Source organism: Synchiropus splendidus, chromosome 1, assembly GCF_027744825.2.
Source record: "Synchiropus splendidus isolate RoL2022-P1 chromosome 1, RoL_Sspl_1.0, whole genome shotgun sequence".
Classification (NCBI taxonomy): Eukaryota; Metazoa; Chordata; class Actinopteri; order Syngnathiformes; family Callionymidae; genus Synchiropus; species Synchiropus splendidus.
The window spans coordinates 15,980,798-15,999,620 of record NC_071334.1 but is presented as its reverse complement, the minus strand read 5'-3'; the positions used below and the strand labels follow the sequence as shown (position 1 = coordinate 15,999,620).

Genomic DNA, 18,823 nt, shown 5'->3' with positions numbered 1-18,823 from the left:
ACATATCATCACGTGGCACTTTCAAAACTTAACTAAACTATTTAAAATTGTCCATTCAAAGAGTTTGAATAAATTCACAAAGAATAGGCGACTCTTGACAAGACTGTACACTCAATTGAAAAATCGCAATTAGCTATTGTGGTGACAGAGTCACAATAGTCTTGCTCACGAGTCACTTTCCATCTGTTAGATGGAGATGGACGCCTTCAAAAATCTGTGTCGATGTAGGACGAAGAAAAAGCTGGTGAGGATGATTTCATTGGTTTGATGTGGCGAGGCTCAGTGTATGACGCTCTTTAGCCTGTAAAAATCCATATATTAGACGCAGTGCAGTGTAAGTCGCAAGGCTCAGACAACGAGAGAAAAAGTAGCGGCTTATAGTCCGGAAATTACGGTAAATAAAAACAGTTAGTTTGCAGTTTATTGGTGGTGGTTGCCATTTGAAAATCTTACATACATAACCAGACATGTTACACTTGTTGCAAAAGCAGCACTCGAGCTTGAAGCTAGATGAAAGAAAATTCCCAGCAGGGTTCTTCGTCTTTTCAGAGAATTTGTGTGGTATATGTCACCAGTCTTGGGACCTGTAAACATCTCATCCCAAATGCTATTCAAAGGGCTTCAAGGATTATATGTAGCGATGACCTTTATTGTTTTCAAATGTTGGAAGCTTTAGTTGATCAAACAAGCTCATTTTGAGGTTGATGGTATTTATAAAGAAGAACTCTGGAAAACAATTTGTGTCGGCCTTTCCACTGACTGACCATTACAGCATGTAACGTGAAAAAGTCAATAAAATCATCAGTCCCGAAGGACACCGCAGAACCTTCCAGAATGTTCTTTTACACCCTCTTTGCTTCCTTTTCTCCATATCATTGCCCCAACGGAGCAATGCAGCCCCAGTGTAATGAAAAAGTGTGAACTCTCTTTCGCTGTGGCATTTCCCAGGCCAGAAAGTGTGAAGGAAGCAGAAACTGGGCTGGTTTTGGCATCAGTCTCGCCTGCTCCCTCACACATCATTTGCACTCTTTGGAAAATGCTATCACTCTGGGAAGATTACTTGTTTACTTCATTTACCACCATGTGGGGCTCCAGGGAGGAGTCACCAGCACAAGGGTCACAAGCCAGAACATCATGAACACACATCAAGGGGCGCACTGGTCGTCCAGCAAAATGAATCTTAAACAAATGTGAAAAGGTTTGATCACTCCACTGCACTCACGCACTGTCCACCTATGTTACGTGTCGGACGAAGGGTTGTTTCTATACAGTCATCTCAAATTTTCATTTTTAATTCAACAATGTTTTATTGTAAAACAGCTCTTTCGAAATCCTAAAGATTATTTTGATTCTAATCTTTTTACACCTCAGGTTAGTTGAGAATTCAATTAAATACCTAAAAAAAGCAAAAAGCATTTTTCCCATCTTTTCTAGTAATAAATTCATGATGAGAAGAATCAGATGATACTTGCTTTAACTATTTTATCAGGGATGCCTTGAGAGTCGCACTCATATGGCTGTCAAAGAACATTTTCTTAGCAGGTCCACTGACTGATGGGGGAAAAAAATGGCAGCGCAGTGTAACCTGTAAACCTTGATTAACTCTGACAAGCATTTTAAACAGAGCAAGAATATGTTCAGTCACAGTCTCCTGATCTTGACGCTGACTACACCTTTCCCATCACCCCCTCATAAATCACTCCTTCCCCTCATCTTTCCAGTCTCCAGCACTGAGTCCTCCTCCATTTCTCTTACCTTCCCCTCCCATCAGCCCTCACCTTGAGCAATGGCTTGGGCAGGATGAGTGCCACAAAGTGCAATGGTGTCCATCACGAGGCGAGGAGACGGACCCTGGATCCTCCCCTGTCTCCTTTTTGACCCCTGAGTAGGGGACCTTAACCATTGATTTGTTACTCCTCACTCACACGAACTACACAAGCTGCTGGGAGGCAGTCAAACCAATCCATAGGCAGGACATCCCGAAGGGCTGCTGGAGGTGTGAATGTGGAAATGGACACTTTCAGAAGTACACAGCAAGATGTACGAGGTCAATATCGCTTAAGAAGCTGACTACTTTAAGGACAGAATAATTACACAAGACTATGGAACTCTCATCCTAAACCCCGACTTAGGTGCAGGTCAATGTGTTTTTCATATTTACTGCACTCAAAACAGGAAGTCCTAATCATATATAGAATGAGAATTGAATCCACTCCGTGTTCATTTAAAGTGTGAGTGGCTTTAAATGAAATGAATCCATTCATTATCCCTTGCTTGGCCCCAGCCAGGTAGCGTAGCTGGATGTCATTGGGCGAGGAGCCCGAAAACGTTCCAGACATATGGCCAGTCTATCACGGGCCACACTATGACACTGACTTACTCACATTCTAACCTACAGTTTAGACGCCATTTAACCAGAACGCATGCTTTTAGGCAGTCAAGAGAGGCAGGAGTGCCAGAAAATACGCTATTTAGTAAATTCAAACACAGTTAAGATGACAACCGCAGTTAAAACTAAACATAAACTTTAACAGACATATGTAATGCCACGTACTTTGGAAATTCAGGAGTTGAAAAACAGTAACCTTAAGGTCCTTACACATCAGACGCATATTTTCCGTCCATTTTTTGACAAACCTGCTGTTTTTCAATGCAAGTTTGCACATGCAACGTTTATTTTTTTTAATAAAGGTCGATTCTAAGTTTCGCTTGCGACGAGAGCATATCAGACCAATCGAAACACTCGTTGACACATCACATACCAAAACCTTCAACATGGCAGTGCGTTTCATTGTGTTCACATCACAACACCCAGTTATTTACAACAAAACACATAAAGACTAAAAAGACAATGATCAGAAGACAATGTTTGGCGGAGAAGCATTGGAGATTGAATATGACGACGGTGTGTGTATAAATATAAAACAAGCTCATGTAAATTGCAGGCTTTCACAGAGGACCGGGTCGACATTGGAAGGTGGATAAATACAAGCGTCCACCCACTCCGTGTAAACAGAGGGAGCAGTCCTGCCGCTGACAGGCAGAGCTCCCTGCAGCCATCACTGCATCAGGCTGCCTTCAAGAGTAGCTTCCCCCCTCACAATGTTCCCTAAACACAGGTCACTCTTCCACACGAAGCATTGTATCAGTCTCATTAAGTCAAATCCAGCAATATTCCATTTAAGTTACATAATAAGCCAATTCCGCGATTCCGTCCATGATGCCGTGATTGTGGCAAAACATATGGCCCTGTTGTTTGCCGTGACTGATGTGCCGCCAATGTTATGTATTTAATCGTGTCGCCCCCGAATTGCACAGACCGGCGTGTCAATATTCGTATGCGAATTGTCTGCAATTTTGGGCTGTTTATTCGTGCCTCCGTCGGCGTGCAAGGACCTTAACAGGCGAACACACCAGCTGAGAGAATTGGCATCCTGAGTGTCTCTGTATTTTGTCATCTCTCATGGACAGGGTTTTCCAGCATCTATATTCAGCTCACAGTTTTCCCATGTAGTCTTACCACTGTAGTCTGTAAAGGGAGCCTGAGCTTATAGCCTGTCTTAGTACTCTATTCCACTTGTGCTATAAAAGTCACTGCCAGATCTATAAATACCAGCGGTCTACATCCCCGATGACCAATCTAATTGAGACTGTTAATGGATCTCAGAGCTGTAAATAATGTGCGGGATCACAATTAGTGCCGTCTTCCTTTATACTTCAGGGAGCGCAGAGAAAGTGCCAAGACCGAGCTCTCAGCAGGTCCACTCTTTTCAAAGACAAGTCCAGAACAGCGAGGGAATTTACAGAGAAATCAATGAAAGTTTCACTGCGAATTCTGGTCCCACCCCAGTAGGAAAAGTGCACTTCTTCCTCTTCAAGTACAGACACTTGGATAAACAAACAAGAGCAGGCAAGAGGAAATGATGCAGTCCCTTTCACTCGGCTGACTAACACCCACCACCTACTGCTGCATCGCATGCCACAATTCTGTCACTGACATTAATGTGCTCGATACATATTTGATGTGTGTGTATATACACTTGACATTTCAATGTATTTTTCATGTCAGTGAGTATATATATATTTCATAAAATACCTCGAAATGTTTGCCCTCTTTCACAGGTCGAACACCATTTGATCCTTTGAGCCCAGATCAATTGGTCATAGCAAAGATGCAATCATAGACGACTGGCAGCTACAAACCAACTGGCTTCGAGGAATTGGATCAGGGGCTTGTTGGCTTTGATTCCACAAATTGAAAGGTAACTTTAAAGACAGCGCTTCAAAGCACCGGAGGCAAGTTGGACGGTTTGAAAAGGTGGCAGAAGATGAGATGTGAGGAAGAGGAAAAACAGATATGAACGCTATCTAGAATATGCAGGTCACCACCAGGGGAGCCATTAATTGCTCTCGTCCTCATAAATAAACTGGAAAAGAGATTACATTTAAAATGTATATCATTACACATGATCATAACTCAAGATGCGGTATGAAGAAAATCTCAGGCTCAAATCTTTTTCCATGTCATTATTGACTACAGTCAAGCAATATACAGCGTTGGAACTGTCGGATGATTTCAGTAACATTTATGGAAGCACCAACAGTCTGATGTTTTTTCAAATTGATTTCACATTCATCCATCAGCTGGTGAACTGACTCCAGCAAAATTGTCAACATTAATGTATTGATAAAACTGGGAACAACAGGCTACATAGTGTTTGATGGCAAAATTGTCACGGGTCAAGGACGTGGAGCGGGACCCAAGTGCGGTGGTGAAAGTTACAGGGAGGCAGGAGCGAGTCCGAAATATTTTAATAATTAACAAACAGAAACACAACTGAAACCGTCACCGAACCGGGAGAAACAAAGCAAAAGTCTAAATGTCCAAACAGAGTCACTAAACACGAATAAGAGTCCAACGGAAAGCGTCACCGAACCGGGAGAAAACTAACTTAAATCACAGGGAACCAGAGGAGACGAAAGCACAATGAACCGAGAATCAATCACAAAAGAAACCAGGAAACGCATGGAAACTGGGAGAAACAAAACACTAACTCAAGGCACCAGGGTTACAGACAAAGTAATCAAAATGAGCTAGCTAGCACACAGAAGGAGAGAACAAACAAGAACCAATTTACCACAGGGAAACAATGAGTCGAACACAGGAATTAGGAGAGACGATCTGGCACACGTTGCTGGAGTCCAGGTGTTTTTGTACTTGGGTGATCAGGGAATAATTGGCTCCAGCCGTGTGCCACACAAACAGGAAGGACGAAGGGAGAAAACAAAACAGGACTCACATGACAAAATAAAAGCGGAATCATGACAAAAATGTTTACTAGTGACTAGTGACACAAGAACACCCACATAACATCCTAAATTCCCTTCCCAAAGTCTTTCTTTTTTTTTATTTGAATGTGATTTGTAGTTTTAAAGAAGTACCCGTCCTGCTGTTTTTTGCATGCCTTATATTCTTGTAGCATTTCTGACTAGAGGGACATCTGTCGGGACAGAATTCCATCCATGCATAAACCTGATTCTGATATTTCAATTTGCATTTTCAGTTCTCGCAGGCCACACACAGGACCTGGCAGTCTGCAGATCTGGCCCACGGGCTTTGGGTTTGCTTTTGACAATGAATTCTCTGGATTCTGACAGATCTAGATTTGAGATTTTTACCTGAGCATAATGCATATTTCCTTTACTTTAGATCAGTGCGTCTCAATTATTTGCTGTTTCTTTTCCGTTTCGCACCCCCCCGCCCCAGCTCTCTATAAAATTATAAGAACACCTCTCCATATCATTGTATTGTTAACATTAAAGAAAAGAAAAAAGAAAGTAATATAGATCAATTTACACCTGCTACTGGCCTAAAATGTGTCTACAAGAGGTCAGCACTTGTGTCCTACTATCATTCCGCCTGCTCCAGGGTATTATGCTATTGATTTTAAACCATTTGTGCTTTGAAATCTATCCATTGGAGCACTGCAGCGCCATCAACATATCAGACGTGCTGAATAATACCAGCGCTACAACAACTTTCGGTGCATGCTTCAGTGTGTGTCACACAAACTAGAAGGCTTTTTAGCCACTGTTATTTATGTGCGCGTTGTCACCATGGTGCTGCAATAGACTTCATTAACAGTGAGGGTCTCGCTTACACTCACAGTTAACTGTGTAGAGATACATTAAACAGTATGATAATTTTGCCGAATGGCAGAGCTTGAAACAGATGCATATGACGATCATCGGCTGATGTTTAAAGTCATATCGAACCTCGCTAACATGAGGTCAGTTTATATGTCCGACATTAATCGTCAACATCTGCACTTCACTTGCTACTAAAAGGCCACACCCCCTGTTACAAAGCTACTGACCACTTTATGTCTTCGGCCATAAAGCACAGAGGCTGTTAGCTTCAGTGTCGCCCCTTCAATGAAAAAGATAGATGGAAGGGGGAGGGGGAGAGTACATAGATGCCAGCATGATAGAAGGGCCAGGGTGTGATGGAGGGAAGGGGTGGGGGGGCTTACTAACTCTGTCTCTCTCTCTCATTCTCTCCCTCTTTTTCAGCACAGTATGGGAGCGGTCTTTTGGGGAAGGCTGGCAGGCAATCAGTGATGTCATGCCAGCAGTGCAGTGATGGCAGCTTAACCTATTTTCGGAAATACCACAGAATTTCTATTTATAACTGTGCTGAGCAGCGTGTATCTTCACACATCCCTCACAGAACGCAGCGTTCAACGTTTTTTTAATTTGGAAATGAAGCTTCAGGTCCAGTCGAGGATTTCCGCTTGTTCATTCGCATGAAGTGAGGGTGAAATATTAAAGTCCGTGTATCGTGTGTTAAATATTCCTCCGGTGCGTCACAAGCTGAGCCATCACTCTCCTCCACAATGGCCTTAGGACAAAAGTGACCATTTGTTTCTGCAATCTCTGACAGTCTCTTCATCATTTCTTCTTCACTTGTCCATCTGCCCTCCATCCTTCTCAGTCCACGTGCCCGACTGTTATTTGATTTGTGGCTCACACCACTGACATCCCAGCCTCCCGCCACGATTCCTCTTCTGTCACATTTGACTGTCCACAGCCAGCAAGGCACATTCACTTTTGACAGTGTGCAGGAACGGATTAGAGGCAGCCAACAGTCAACATTGGTGGAAATTGCATAGGAAGCTGACAAATCATTCCTCACTCAATTGTTAACTGGCTAATTAAATATCTTTATTTGGTTCAAAGAATGACAAAGTGTTTTTCCAAATTACGTTCAACTTATGACTATATTTATCACAAGACAGCAGACATCATTTACTCTTCAGTTTTACTGGGAACATCTTGTTCTGTGTGTGAGTGTGTGTACATGTGCTTTGTTTATCCAACTACGTGGGGACCAATTCTTGACAAAACACTATCCTCGTGAGGACCATATGACGGTGGGGACATTAGGTTGGACCCCACAAAGTCAAGCCACAATTTGAGAACTTCAAAATACCTTTTAGATGTCAAAATAACTGGGTCATTACAAAGGGGTTTAGGTTTGGTTCAGAGTCCTGGTTAAGGTTAGTCATTTGTTTTGGATGGTGAGGTTTAGGGGGAGAGGCTGGGGAAAGGGTTATGTCCATGATAAACCTCGCAGGATAGAAATACAAACATGTATATGTGTGTGTGTTTTCATTGCATGTAGGGTGTATCAACACAAGACATGACACTGTACACCTTTAAATGCCTCTTGGTCTGACTTTGTCTTCCTGAGTGAATGTGCGCAGCTGAAACGCAACATTAAATAGCTCATACTCTTCACAGAGCTCCACTCGCCCCCACCACCTTGAACTCCTTGCTTCTTACCCCCTCCGTGCTTTTACAGCTCCGCCCCCTTTGATGAGTACACACTGCTCTGCAGGCGACAGCTTCTGTAAGGCTGCACATAGTTAAAAATGCAATATATATTAAATTTAGGCTGAATAATAAATAAAAGACATGTTCAATAATTCATGTACAAACTAGTCCTGCACTGAGTGAGTTAGAATCTAACTGTGTTGGATTATGAGTGGTTTTTTTTTGTTGTTTGTCATTTGTGTTGTAATGATGAAAGCCAGATTTTTCTAGCCAGAGTATTCTTGTGTTAGACAGATCATTGCTGGTTGTATACATTTATTTTGTAGGGCATGGACCATGTGCTTTAGCCCTGATTCAATTTTAGTGCTGAAACATGGGTGACGATTCATTTTATATTGACTGATTCATGGCAAATCTAATTTGACAGTGTTGATTATTTATTATATTTTTTTCATTTTTATTTTCATCATATGCTTTTAGAAATAAAACACAAGTCATATGTGTCCAGCAGTAAATTGGTAAGTCAACATGGTGACTGTCAAATTCAAATTCATCGCTTCAGACGCAAAGGAAGCAAACAGAGCGGAATCTTGATTCGATAAGCAACAAGAAAGAGAGCCCACCACAGTTCTGAACCCCAGTCCAACCCTCGATCGCATTCATGGTGCTAATCCAGCCCTTACAACATCAGAGGAGCCATACTCAGCATCTCTGCTGAGTATAGAACAGACTGGCCGTGTTAGCGCGTCTCTAGAACATAGTCCTCATTGTACATTTGACTTCATTCGAGTTTGAAAAACACCTTTTACCACAAATATGAAACTGTTGAGCATGGTTCTAAACCTTTCTGTGATACCTTCAAGAGACACGGTTCATCTTCTGTTTACTCAGAAAATGGGTATCACCGGTCAAAACGTGAAAAAATCATATTGATGCTTGGGAGAAAATATACATTTCTTGTGAAAAATTGTGACATATACATGATTTTTTTCCAGCAGTAATATTTTATAAGCATTTAATTTAAAACCATTAGCTTTTTCACCCTCTCACTGGCCTTTTAATCGTAATAAATGAGAAGATGCTAGCTTACAGCACTGTGCAAGAGGCACAGTAACAGTTTTGTTTGCTGGAAATTAAAATTTTAGGTTCAAAAATGCATTCTAGTTTTCGATGAGCACTCACTCACTGTCATGATCATGCATGTTTGCGGTTGACTTCCCACCCATTTCATAAGTGTTGACTATGTGCAATGCAGAGAACCTTTGTGTGGAGGACATGTCTGTCGTTCAACATCTACAGCATAATGTGTTTTCATAGCCAGCAACACAGATAACTATGGTCAGGGGTTCTTACTATCACGTCGGGAAAACACATCCCTAATCTCAGTTTAAGGCTACAGTGTGTTCTTACGCATCAGACAGAAGAGCAGTATTAAATGTGTCCAGTTCAAACAGCTAAATGTGACAGCGACATCATAACAACATTCCAATAATCTGTGTACTTGCGCCAGCTGTAGCCACCATCAAATAAGTGTGGTGTGTAAAGCCTTAAAACAGGACTGAATGTAGAATAACCAGATTTGAACGGATCAAATACTTAAAGAAAGCAACACCCAAATGTTTCTTCACATGCCGGACACTGCATCCATCACCAAGTCCCAGAGCAAGTCTGTATTAACTTGACTTCTTCACTGACGTTATAAACGACGTAGAGGCTTCTTAAATGAAATGGACTCCATCCAAATGGGATCATCAGTTTTAAACTATGACAGGAAGAATTCCCGGACTCACTTGACTTTGTTCCTCTCTGCAGCTCCAGGTAGATTTCCCCCCGCCCTCACTTTGACTGGTTCCTTCTATCATTAAACTATTTGACAAACAATTTTCATCCATCAGAACTAATTGCAAAGAAAGAGAGTGAACCACCATTGGAGCTTTTAATGGAGCGAAAAGGTGCATAAATGGACTACTTTCACAAGTGTGCCGGTTTCACATGGTAACGCTTTTATTTTGTGATGTTCATTTCCAAAGCACTAGTCAACATTACCAGTGTGTGTTTTGTGAATAAAACATTTTATTGATGAATAATGACAACAGTTTGATATCAACTGAGCTTTTTTTCTTGTGCTTGTATCCAAGTTAAATATTTAAAAATGATCAATGTAAAAATGTACTTTTGTGAAATCCATTTACAAACATACTTAAAGTCTGTATTGAAGAATTTACAGCGATCTATGTCTCACAGAGACGCATCTCTGTCTCCACTCCCATTTAGAGCAAACGTTCTTCACAAAGGTCACCAAATGACGGCATTTCCAACTCGCTGAAAGCATATTGTACTGTTGGCTATAATGAATGTTGCATCATCGCAGGAAATCAATCCATTTGAGAGGCTCTCCGAGCCAGAGAGGAAAAGGCAGGTGAGTTCTGTGTATGGACGCTAACCTCCAGCAGTCTGGCCTTGTCAGAGGAGCAGCTCCGTAATCTCAGTGGAAAAGGAAAGAAAAAAAGAGGAAAATGAGAGGAAAGCAGCTCCTCATCCTGAAGTCAAGGCCCATAGTGCCTGTCAGGAGCAGTTGAGCTACTGCATCTTTTATGAGGAAAGCCCTGTTAAGTATTACAATATTTACCGACATTTAAAGATTGTGGACAGAGCGCTGCTCCTGCAATCGCTTATCTCTGTGACCTTCACTCATCAGCCTTGGCACAGCATTTGAAGCAAGACTTGTTCAATCAAATCAATCCACAAACTGCTAGGATGCCGCTGGTTTTCACACACCTCCAAACCGCATGAGCAATTTCATACCCTGCAAGCAAAGTCACATTGCAAGTCAGTTGATAGGAGTTTATTTGACTCTGCTCAAAACATCTCCAGTATACTGTTTTACTTCCCTTAGCAGATCACCTTGCTTACATTTCTAAAAGTGGCTCCATGAGGTGGGAATTAAAGCTACCGCTTGAGCAATTATGACCGCCTTTTACTTCGTTCTATGATCAATTAAAATTAGTATTCAATCTAGAAGAGCTTGTGCGCCAGTGTGTAGTTCAGAGGCAAGCTAAAGCCGACTTGATGAAGCTGTAAATGAAGCGTGCTCTTAGTTCTACAGACTTTCAAACACCATTGAACAATATATGAACAAAGTGGTTCGGTTGCACAGGAGTAGTGGAAATGAGGCCAACTCAAAGTTGTGACATTTGGTTCGAAAGTGTTGCCACGGGTTGTCGTCTTTCAATGGAAGCAATAATATTAAGAAGTGTAAATATGGCATGCAACCTATAAAAAAATAATTTTGCATGCATTTTAAGTGAATAGAAATTGTCATTAAACTATGGACCAAACATCGAAGATTAAAAGGCAATTTATTTCAAACTATATTTTGAATTTTCTTTCAACAAATTTTGAGGAAATGACAAATGAAAAGTAGAAACAAAAATTTGGCCATGAATGTGTTGTATTTACTGTTGAACTAGTACTGGCTAAAACGGAAACAGGATTAAAAACAAAAAAAAGACAACTTGAAAAATGACAACTTGTCAGTGGTATAGTTTTAGTCTGACCCCAATGAGGGCCACGAAAACACAGGCAAAGGACCACAAATGGCCCCCGGGCCGCACTATGCCCTGCGTTGGTTGTACAGGGACTACAATCCGGAATGAGACTAACATACATTCCACAGTTTTTCTTTTCATGTTCAGGTTCATTGCACATATTTGTATCATGCATATATCTTAATGCAAAATCTATGAACCGTGATTACTTGTACGATGCAATGCAATCATACAGAAAGTACTTACACAGGTTGCTGAGTTTACGTTAAATTCCAAAAATAAATGCATTCATTCAAAGGTTAAGGGCAAAACAGAGTTTTTATCAGGCTGGGATAATGGCAGAAGAAGAGCAATAAAAGCACAAATGACTATCATCAGCATGGTGTGTTGTGTGTGTACACCACTTCTACTGCTCTGTTTATAGTCAGTAAGTAAATGTATCCCATCTGTTTCCTCAGGGGAGACGCTGTCCTACAGCACTGCTGTGATCTCTGACACTTTCTATAAGACGCGGCCAATATGGAGGCACTTCACTCGCACCAAATAGCCAGTTTATTAAACCTATACATTAGCTTTATCAGGGCTGCCGGCTTTCCTCTAACATTTTACATAGAAATTGCTGCTTATATTATCACCGTGTTATTTCACCGCCACGTGTTATTTACAACCTTCCGCTCTTTTCTGTTAGGAGGAAAGAAGCCCAGTGAGGATCGCTATCCATCAGACTTGCTTGGAGGGAGAGAAAACTTGGATAAATATTTCATTAGATTATTCTGTGATTTAATGTTCTACTCCTTGGCTGGTGTGCATGGAAACAGCTTCAGTCCATTGTAAATACTGTATTACTATGATACTAAATAGCAGCACGGTGTTGACTTTTAGAAGTTTTTGTTTGCGCAATTTCACAACTTATACTGCAGTAGTATTCATTTATTGTGCACACCACCATCTATGGGAGCACAGATCCTTGCAGTTTTTTTGAGGGACACACAACACAACAAGGATTTAAGCAAATAGTGAAACCAATATTATCCTTACATAACATGAAGAGGGTATAGTATGTCACCATCCACAAAAGAAGGTTTTGAAGGCTTTGTTTTATGGCTGCTCACAGCCCTGGCTCCCACACCCAGCTCTGTTCAGAACCAGCTCGATGCTGGAAAACGTAACTCAATAAATCACAATATACAATCAGTTCACTTAAATAAATCGACTTCCATTTGACAGTGGTGACACTGCTTCTTCACTCAGTTAGTAAAAGTTCGATTTCCGGTGCTGGCAACTTTTTGGGGTCTTGGAACTTGTTTTATCGAATCCATCAGATGTTTCGACTCAGTCACAGATGGCACCAGGTAGAACTTCAGTTGGATTCAAGCCTTTTGGCTTTTGAGGTGTACCTCCCCCAAGAGCTTCAGCTGTTGCAGTACATTATGGCGGAGTAGCAGTTTTTACAACAGCCTAATAATAACAGACACTGTGGAATTATACCATTGGCTGGATGGGGCCTCGAGGGGTTTGACAATGCTCCCTCGAAGATTATCCAATAAAATGTGGGGGACCTTGAAAAGAATATTTCTTGAAAATGTATGTTTTATTTGACTGTGCCATTCTCTAATGTTCCTGAATCCTGGTCTACTTCTTCTTCTCTTCTTTTTCATTCTCTTTGTTTTCATAGTTGTTGCATATACAGTTTAGTTCTTATATGAACTGAGATGCAACTGATGAGATTCCTGATATGATAGTTCTGAAATATATGAACATGCCGGACTTTTAGCTCTGGTAGGTGCATGAACCCATACCATGTAACGGTATGGGTGGTCATGGCTCAGGTTATTGTTAAGATGACTCCAGAGACAGACAGACAGACAGACAGACAGATACATAGATACATAGATACATAGATACATGGATAGACAGATAGATAAATTTGCATTTATTTCAGGGCAAGTTCGAAAGCATGACACTTTCTGTCAAACCCGACTCCAACATTGTGTCTGTGCAAATGTTTGAGATCCACATGTACAATAAGAGAGTTGGCTGTAATGAGAGCCAGAGGGACGAGTTTCCACCGTCTCTGACAGATCCAGCATCAGGAAATCCTGCACTTATTAATACCAATCGGGCGACAATAATTGGCAGGCCATCGACAGCGTGGGCAGAATTAATCACTTGGAGGAGCAGACGAGACTGAATTTTTAATTGGCAAAGGCAGCCACTGTTAAGGGAGGAAAGCAGCTGATCACCCCAGGGACGGCCGCTTCAGACAATGCACATTTGCTAATCCTCTGGAGTCAAGTTATTATGTCCGTCCATTATTATCACACTTTACAAACTAATTCCATGTTTTCCCTCATGGATTACCGCGGGGGTAAAGTTCCATGAAATAGTAAACACCCAAAGTTACACGAGGAGGACGTTTAACATCAACAACCCCCTCGTGCTGCATGCTGAGGACACGCGCCATTATTGTCCGCAACTCTTAATCCTGCAAAGTTAAACAGTGCCGTATAATGTTTCTGGCATATGAGGGATTGGTTGCAGGGTTAATTGAGAGGATTAAGAAGATTTCAATGGAACAAAGCTGTGATTATCGCATCTAAATAGAAGGTGTAAATGTAAACAAGCAAGATTACATACAGATGTGCTGAGAATTAATTGTTACATGACTCAATGCTAAAAAGCCAGTGGATATGACTCTTGCAGTTTGGCAGCCATTGGCAGGTAAAACTAGGAATTTAATAGCTTACTCAGCTTTTCACCTTTAAGGGGTACACATGACATTGGCTTGATCATATATCTATTTCAAAATGTGAACTCCAGTTTTCATGTATTTATCTTTAAATAATTAGATATCATAGACCTATCTTAACAAACAAAATTTGCTATATTCCTGTGTACTTTTTCATGAATCAGAGCGTTTTCATGGTGTTTTGTTGAATGAAGAATGAACTGGAATTCATGAAATAGTAGTGGTTTGAAGGGGTTGGATTCCAGCTTGAGGTCACTCTGGATATGGAGTGAACTTCTCTGTGGAGTTTGTAAGTGCTTGCATCATTTTCCTTCAGGCATTCTGGTTTCCACCAACAGTTCAATAGCGTACAGAGGTCAATTTGTGAGCGTGTGTGTGCGTGCACGCGTCCGTGCGGTTGTCTCTGTCTTTATGTCCCCCACAATGGACCAGCACCCACTCCAGGATGTCTCCCACCTCCCAACCAACATCAAGGATCGAGCAAAGGATGAACAGACGAATTGTTGAAACACAAATCCATTACCGGCCATCGTGGTTTCATTCTGTATCAGATGATTTAGATGACAAGCTACAAGAATTCTAACTGGGGCAAAAAGAAAGGATAAAAACTAAGGATATTCTGAACATTTTTGCTCGTGCAAACAAGCTCACATACATCCACCAAGGAAAATCTCCCTGATATTTGTTTTATGCAAAAATATGGGAGTTGAAATGACAAAAATTTTCTTATTTTGTTGGAGTTTTCGTGAATGCAATTGTGGCAGAAACTTTCCTCCCAGGTCTTTACAACCTACAGGTGATGGAGGTGGTGAAGATAATAACGATCAGTCTGGTCTTACAAACACTACTTCGGAAGTTGCCATTGATGATGCACACCTCCAGCCTCCCTCTCCAGCATCAGTCTCCATCTCCATGGCGACGTCCACCATCATGTTGTGACACTTTCTGCGTGTCCCTCTCAGTCCTCTTGGTACTGAACGGATTTCACGTGTTTTAAACCCCTCCCGTCCACACACACGAGGAGACGTTAACGAAAGCAAAAAGCATGAATAAATGATGCCGTCCTCCGCCGAAGACGCGACTGGCAGCGGTTGGCTCTTTAAAAATGCATCCTTCTCAGCGCCTCTGCCCCACTTACGACGTGAATACAGACCGACGCGACCTGTCATCCTGGCAATCAAAACAATGGTGGCAGATTTGCGTGAGCGGCTCTGAATCATCACCAACATGTAAATAAAAGCAGCAGCGACTGAGCCACGTGACCGCCGCTACTATCAGCGCGCCGCGCACGCGAAAGCTATTCGGAGGGAACTTACCTTTGTGCATGCCAGTGTATCGGTCCTTGAGAACTGTCAGCTCGTGGATTTTCCCAAACTGCTCAAACAGCGGCTTCAGGTCCTTCTCCTCCAAGTTCCTCGGTATCTGACCGATAAACAGCTTAATGGCATCTTGGTCTTTCATGTTGCCGCTCTCCGGAAGGATGGAAATGGGTTCTGACCCGTTCATGGGTTTGGGGAATGTGATCTGCGGGTACTGGTGCTGATGTGGGAGAAGTAGTAGTGGCTGTTGGGTCGTCGGTACCCCCGGTCCGGTGAAAACCAGGCTGGAGAGTTCGGGCTGGATGTGCTGAGGATGCTGCTGCTGCTGCTGCTGCTGCTGCCTTCTTGTTTCAGTCTGAGTGAATCTGGCCATTCTGAGCTGCAGAGTGGAGAATAATGACAACACACACACACACACACACTGTGAGAGAGCAAGCACTCAGCTGGAAACCAGGCTGACTTTCTATCCGACATACACACTCACGCTCCGAGGATGAGGGAGTGATGGAGCGACATTACACGCTCTGGAGCGACGCTCAGTGGCTGACTAGTGAAACTACAGACAGACTCAGAACTCCTGCTCCTCTTATGCATCAACCGACTCACTGTACAGTTAAAAAAGTCAAACAGACTCTCCAATGATCCCCAAAAGGACCATTCAAACCCCTAACATTATCCACTGTACCCCTGGTCTGCATCAAAAGAAAAATATAAAGCGCAGTGATTCATCACCAGGCCCTGGATGGGCTAAACCTTGTGAATTTAAACTGCATTCGAATTTGTTTTACAGTGTGTGAGGCTGGGTAGGTGTGTATTTGGAGCTCTGTATGCTGCAGAAGTACGATATGGCAACATCATTGAATGTGCAGTTAATAAAAACAAAAGCCACGATTAATGATACAGTTGAAAAGATAACAAACCAAAATGTCAGTTTATACTTAAGACACAAGAACAACCACCTACAGTGAAGCGCACTCCATCCAGTTGACTGTTAATGTGGTTCAATAAGAATAAATGCTGCGATCGTTCATGTTTGACTCAGGTGTTTTAGGAATAATTATTTCACTGTAATTCAGTGTGCTTGAGCGGCTTGTGAATTACTGTCTTCACGCAGTAAAGCAGCAGGCTTCTTGTTGGCTGCTAGTGAAGTCATTAATCCTAGTTATCCGCTTAGAGTATGAAGTTTGTCTATTTGCATGTATGAAAAATAAAGACAGTCCAGCAGGGTATGACCCTAACATTAATCCCACTCGTGCTTTAGCAAATGGAGATATTGTTCATTATCTACAGTAAAAAGAAACATCATAGCAAAACACTTCACAAATATTATTCTTCAAATTGTGAAACAATTTAGTCTAAACAATGAATGACACACAGCCTGAGAGTTGTTTTTTTATAGTCTTTGTTATCAGTCACCAGTGTGGGTCAAGCGACCAACAAACATTGACCACAGTTAGGAGACAAAGCTAGTATTCAGGAAAAATAAAGATTGCATCCTGCCTCTTTATCTAGCAAATCAATGAGACTCCTGAAAACCTTTGACATGTAAGTGTAATGACCACATGATTTAAGTATTGAAACTGTAAATTAACATTTACAGTGTACAATAAAAAATGAGTGAAGTACAGTTCAATATTAACAGTGAAGGGCGTCCAGTTGACTTGGCTTGAAGCAGCAGAAGGCACCCCAGACAGATCAAAGAAGAGAGTAGGAGGAAGAGAAAAGGGATATAGAGGAGAAGAAGAGGGAGATGGGAGGAGGTGCAGGAGGAGGAGGATATGTACCGTATATATTTGCCTGTTTGGAGAAGTGCAAGTTGAGGTAAAGTGCTCGCAGTGTGCGAAGACAACTTCAATGGAAGAAATATTAAAATCAAAACTAACCAACTGGCCATTATTTTTCACCGTCAGCTCACATTTTATCAGGTTAAGGCGTGCTGGATCATTTCAGCTCGGGTGAACTCTGATGGTTGTACTTCTGTCTACAGAGTTCAATAAGTGCAACTGTGGCGAGGAAGACAGAGGGACGTGTTCACATCAGTCGTCGATAGACAGGCAGGAGGCCTCTGCACAGCCGTCAACATGTACTTTTCAATGAGTCACTGTGCCGTCGTGAAGGCAGAAGGACAGAAGCAATTGTGGCAGTGTGAAATTGCAGAGATGTGATCAAAGTAAACGTGTTAAGTGAGAGGAAACGTAGACACACGTTGGTTGGCCTCCCAGCAGTCTTTTTTTAAAGGATTTAGTCAACACCCAGGGAAGGCTATTGAGAACTTCCACTTCATGCTTTTTTTATTGACCAATGCCATTAGTGTTTCGCCCAGCTGAAGGCAGAGACGAGAAATCAATAAAGGTCACACTGTTAGTGCAAACTAAAAAGTTACATACAATTTCACGGGCTGGCATTTATACTGCTGCTTGTTAACCAGACTGGACCCTGAGTGGGAGGCAGCCCGGGTCGATCCGTGCAGCCTTGGAACTCCAGTACGGCCCAGAGGGAGACATAGGCTGCATTGGAGTCTCTTTCTTTTGGGCCCCGCATGAGTTGTGCAGTTCAAAAGAGCAGACACTTTCAGTCTTATTCTGTAAAATCACTCTGGGTAAAGATTAAAGATTTAACTCTCGAGTGAAAGCATTTCTTAGAAAAACAAGCAGACTGCAATTATCACTAAAATTAAGATGTGAAACATGCAACAATGACGCTGAGAACAAACATCCACATAGAACCCTTCTCCCTAATAATAGTATCAAGGAAGCAATGCTGAAAATACAAATCCATGTTGCTACATCAGTAGACTGAAAGCAGCCAGAGTCTGTCCAGGTCTGACACAGTTGCCATAGTGGCCTAATACCACACATGATCTGTGTCATCCTTGTGTACATACGCACTTAAATTAAAAACAAAACCAATGTGGAAATCAATTTATTTTGGAATCTTTGTCAGAAATTTACCATGACGGTATGTGTAATAACTGTGGGTTCCGTATTACTGGCACTTATCCGAAAAAGACAGGAGACCCCTATGTGGACGTATCTTTATTTTCTAGCGTAACTCTAGTGCCACAACATACGTACCTTATGTATGCCACCACACGATTATACAGCACCTTAATATTAACACATCCAACAATACACACAGAAATAATCTTTACCAAATACAGGCACTAAGTAAATATATCAACATATTACAGTATGGAGGCCCAGCAGGACAAGTCATGACCATGCTAATGGAGGATTAACTTTGCTCTTGAATGATTCAAATGGGTCCTAGCTGGTTGGAATGGAACATCAGAAGTTTTGCTCTGATGCACAGAGCTAGTAGTTTACGGAGAAAAGTTTCATGTTTACAGTGACGCGGTGTTTTCAAGCAAG

At 41.9% G+C, this 18,823-nt stretch overlaps 1 protein-coding gene across 9 annotated transcripts in view; it reads right to left on the bottom strand.

Annotated features, from left to right (window-relative positions):
* celf5a (cugbp, Elav-like family member 5a) overlaps positions 1-15,876 on the bottom strand; it is a 190,095-nt gene extending 174,219 nt beyond the window's left edge. For all 9 annotated transcript variants that reach the window (XM_053856177.1, XM_053856217.1, XM_053856157.1 and 6 more), the window contains exon 1: positions 15,450-15,876. In XM_053856177.1, the coding sequence (XP_053712152.1) occupies positions 15,450-15,825 (376 nt within the window). In that variant the 5' untranslated portion in view covers positions 15,826-15,876. The remainder of the gene's footprint in view (positions 1-15,449) is intronic.
* Positions 15,877-18,823: the final 2,947 nt, after the last annotated feature.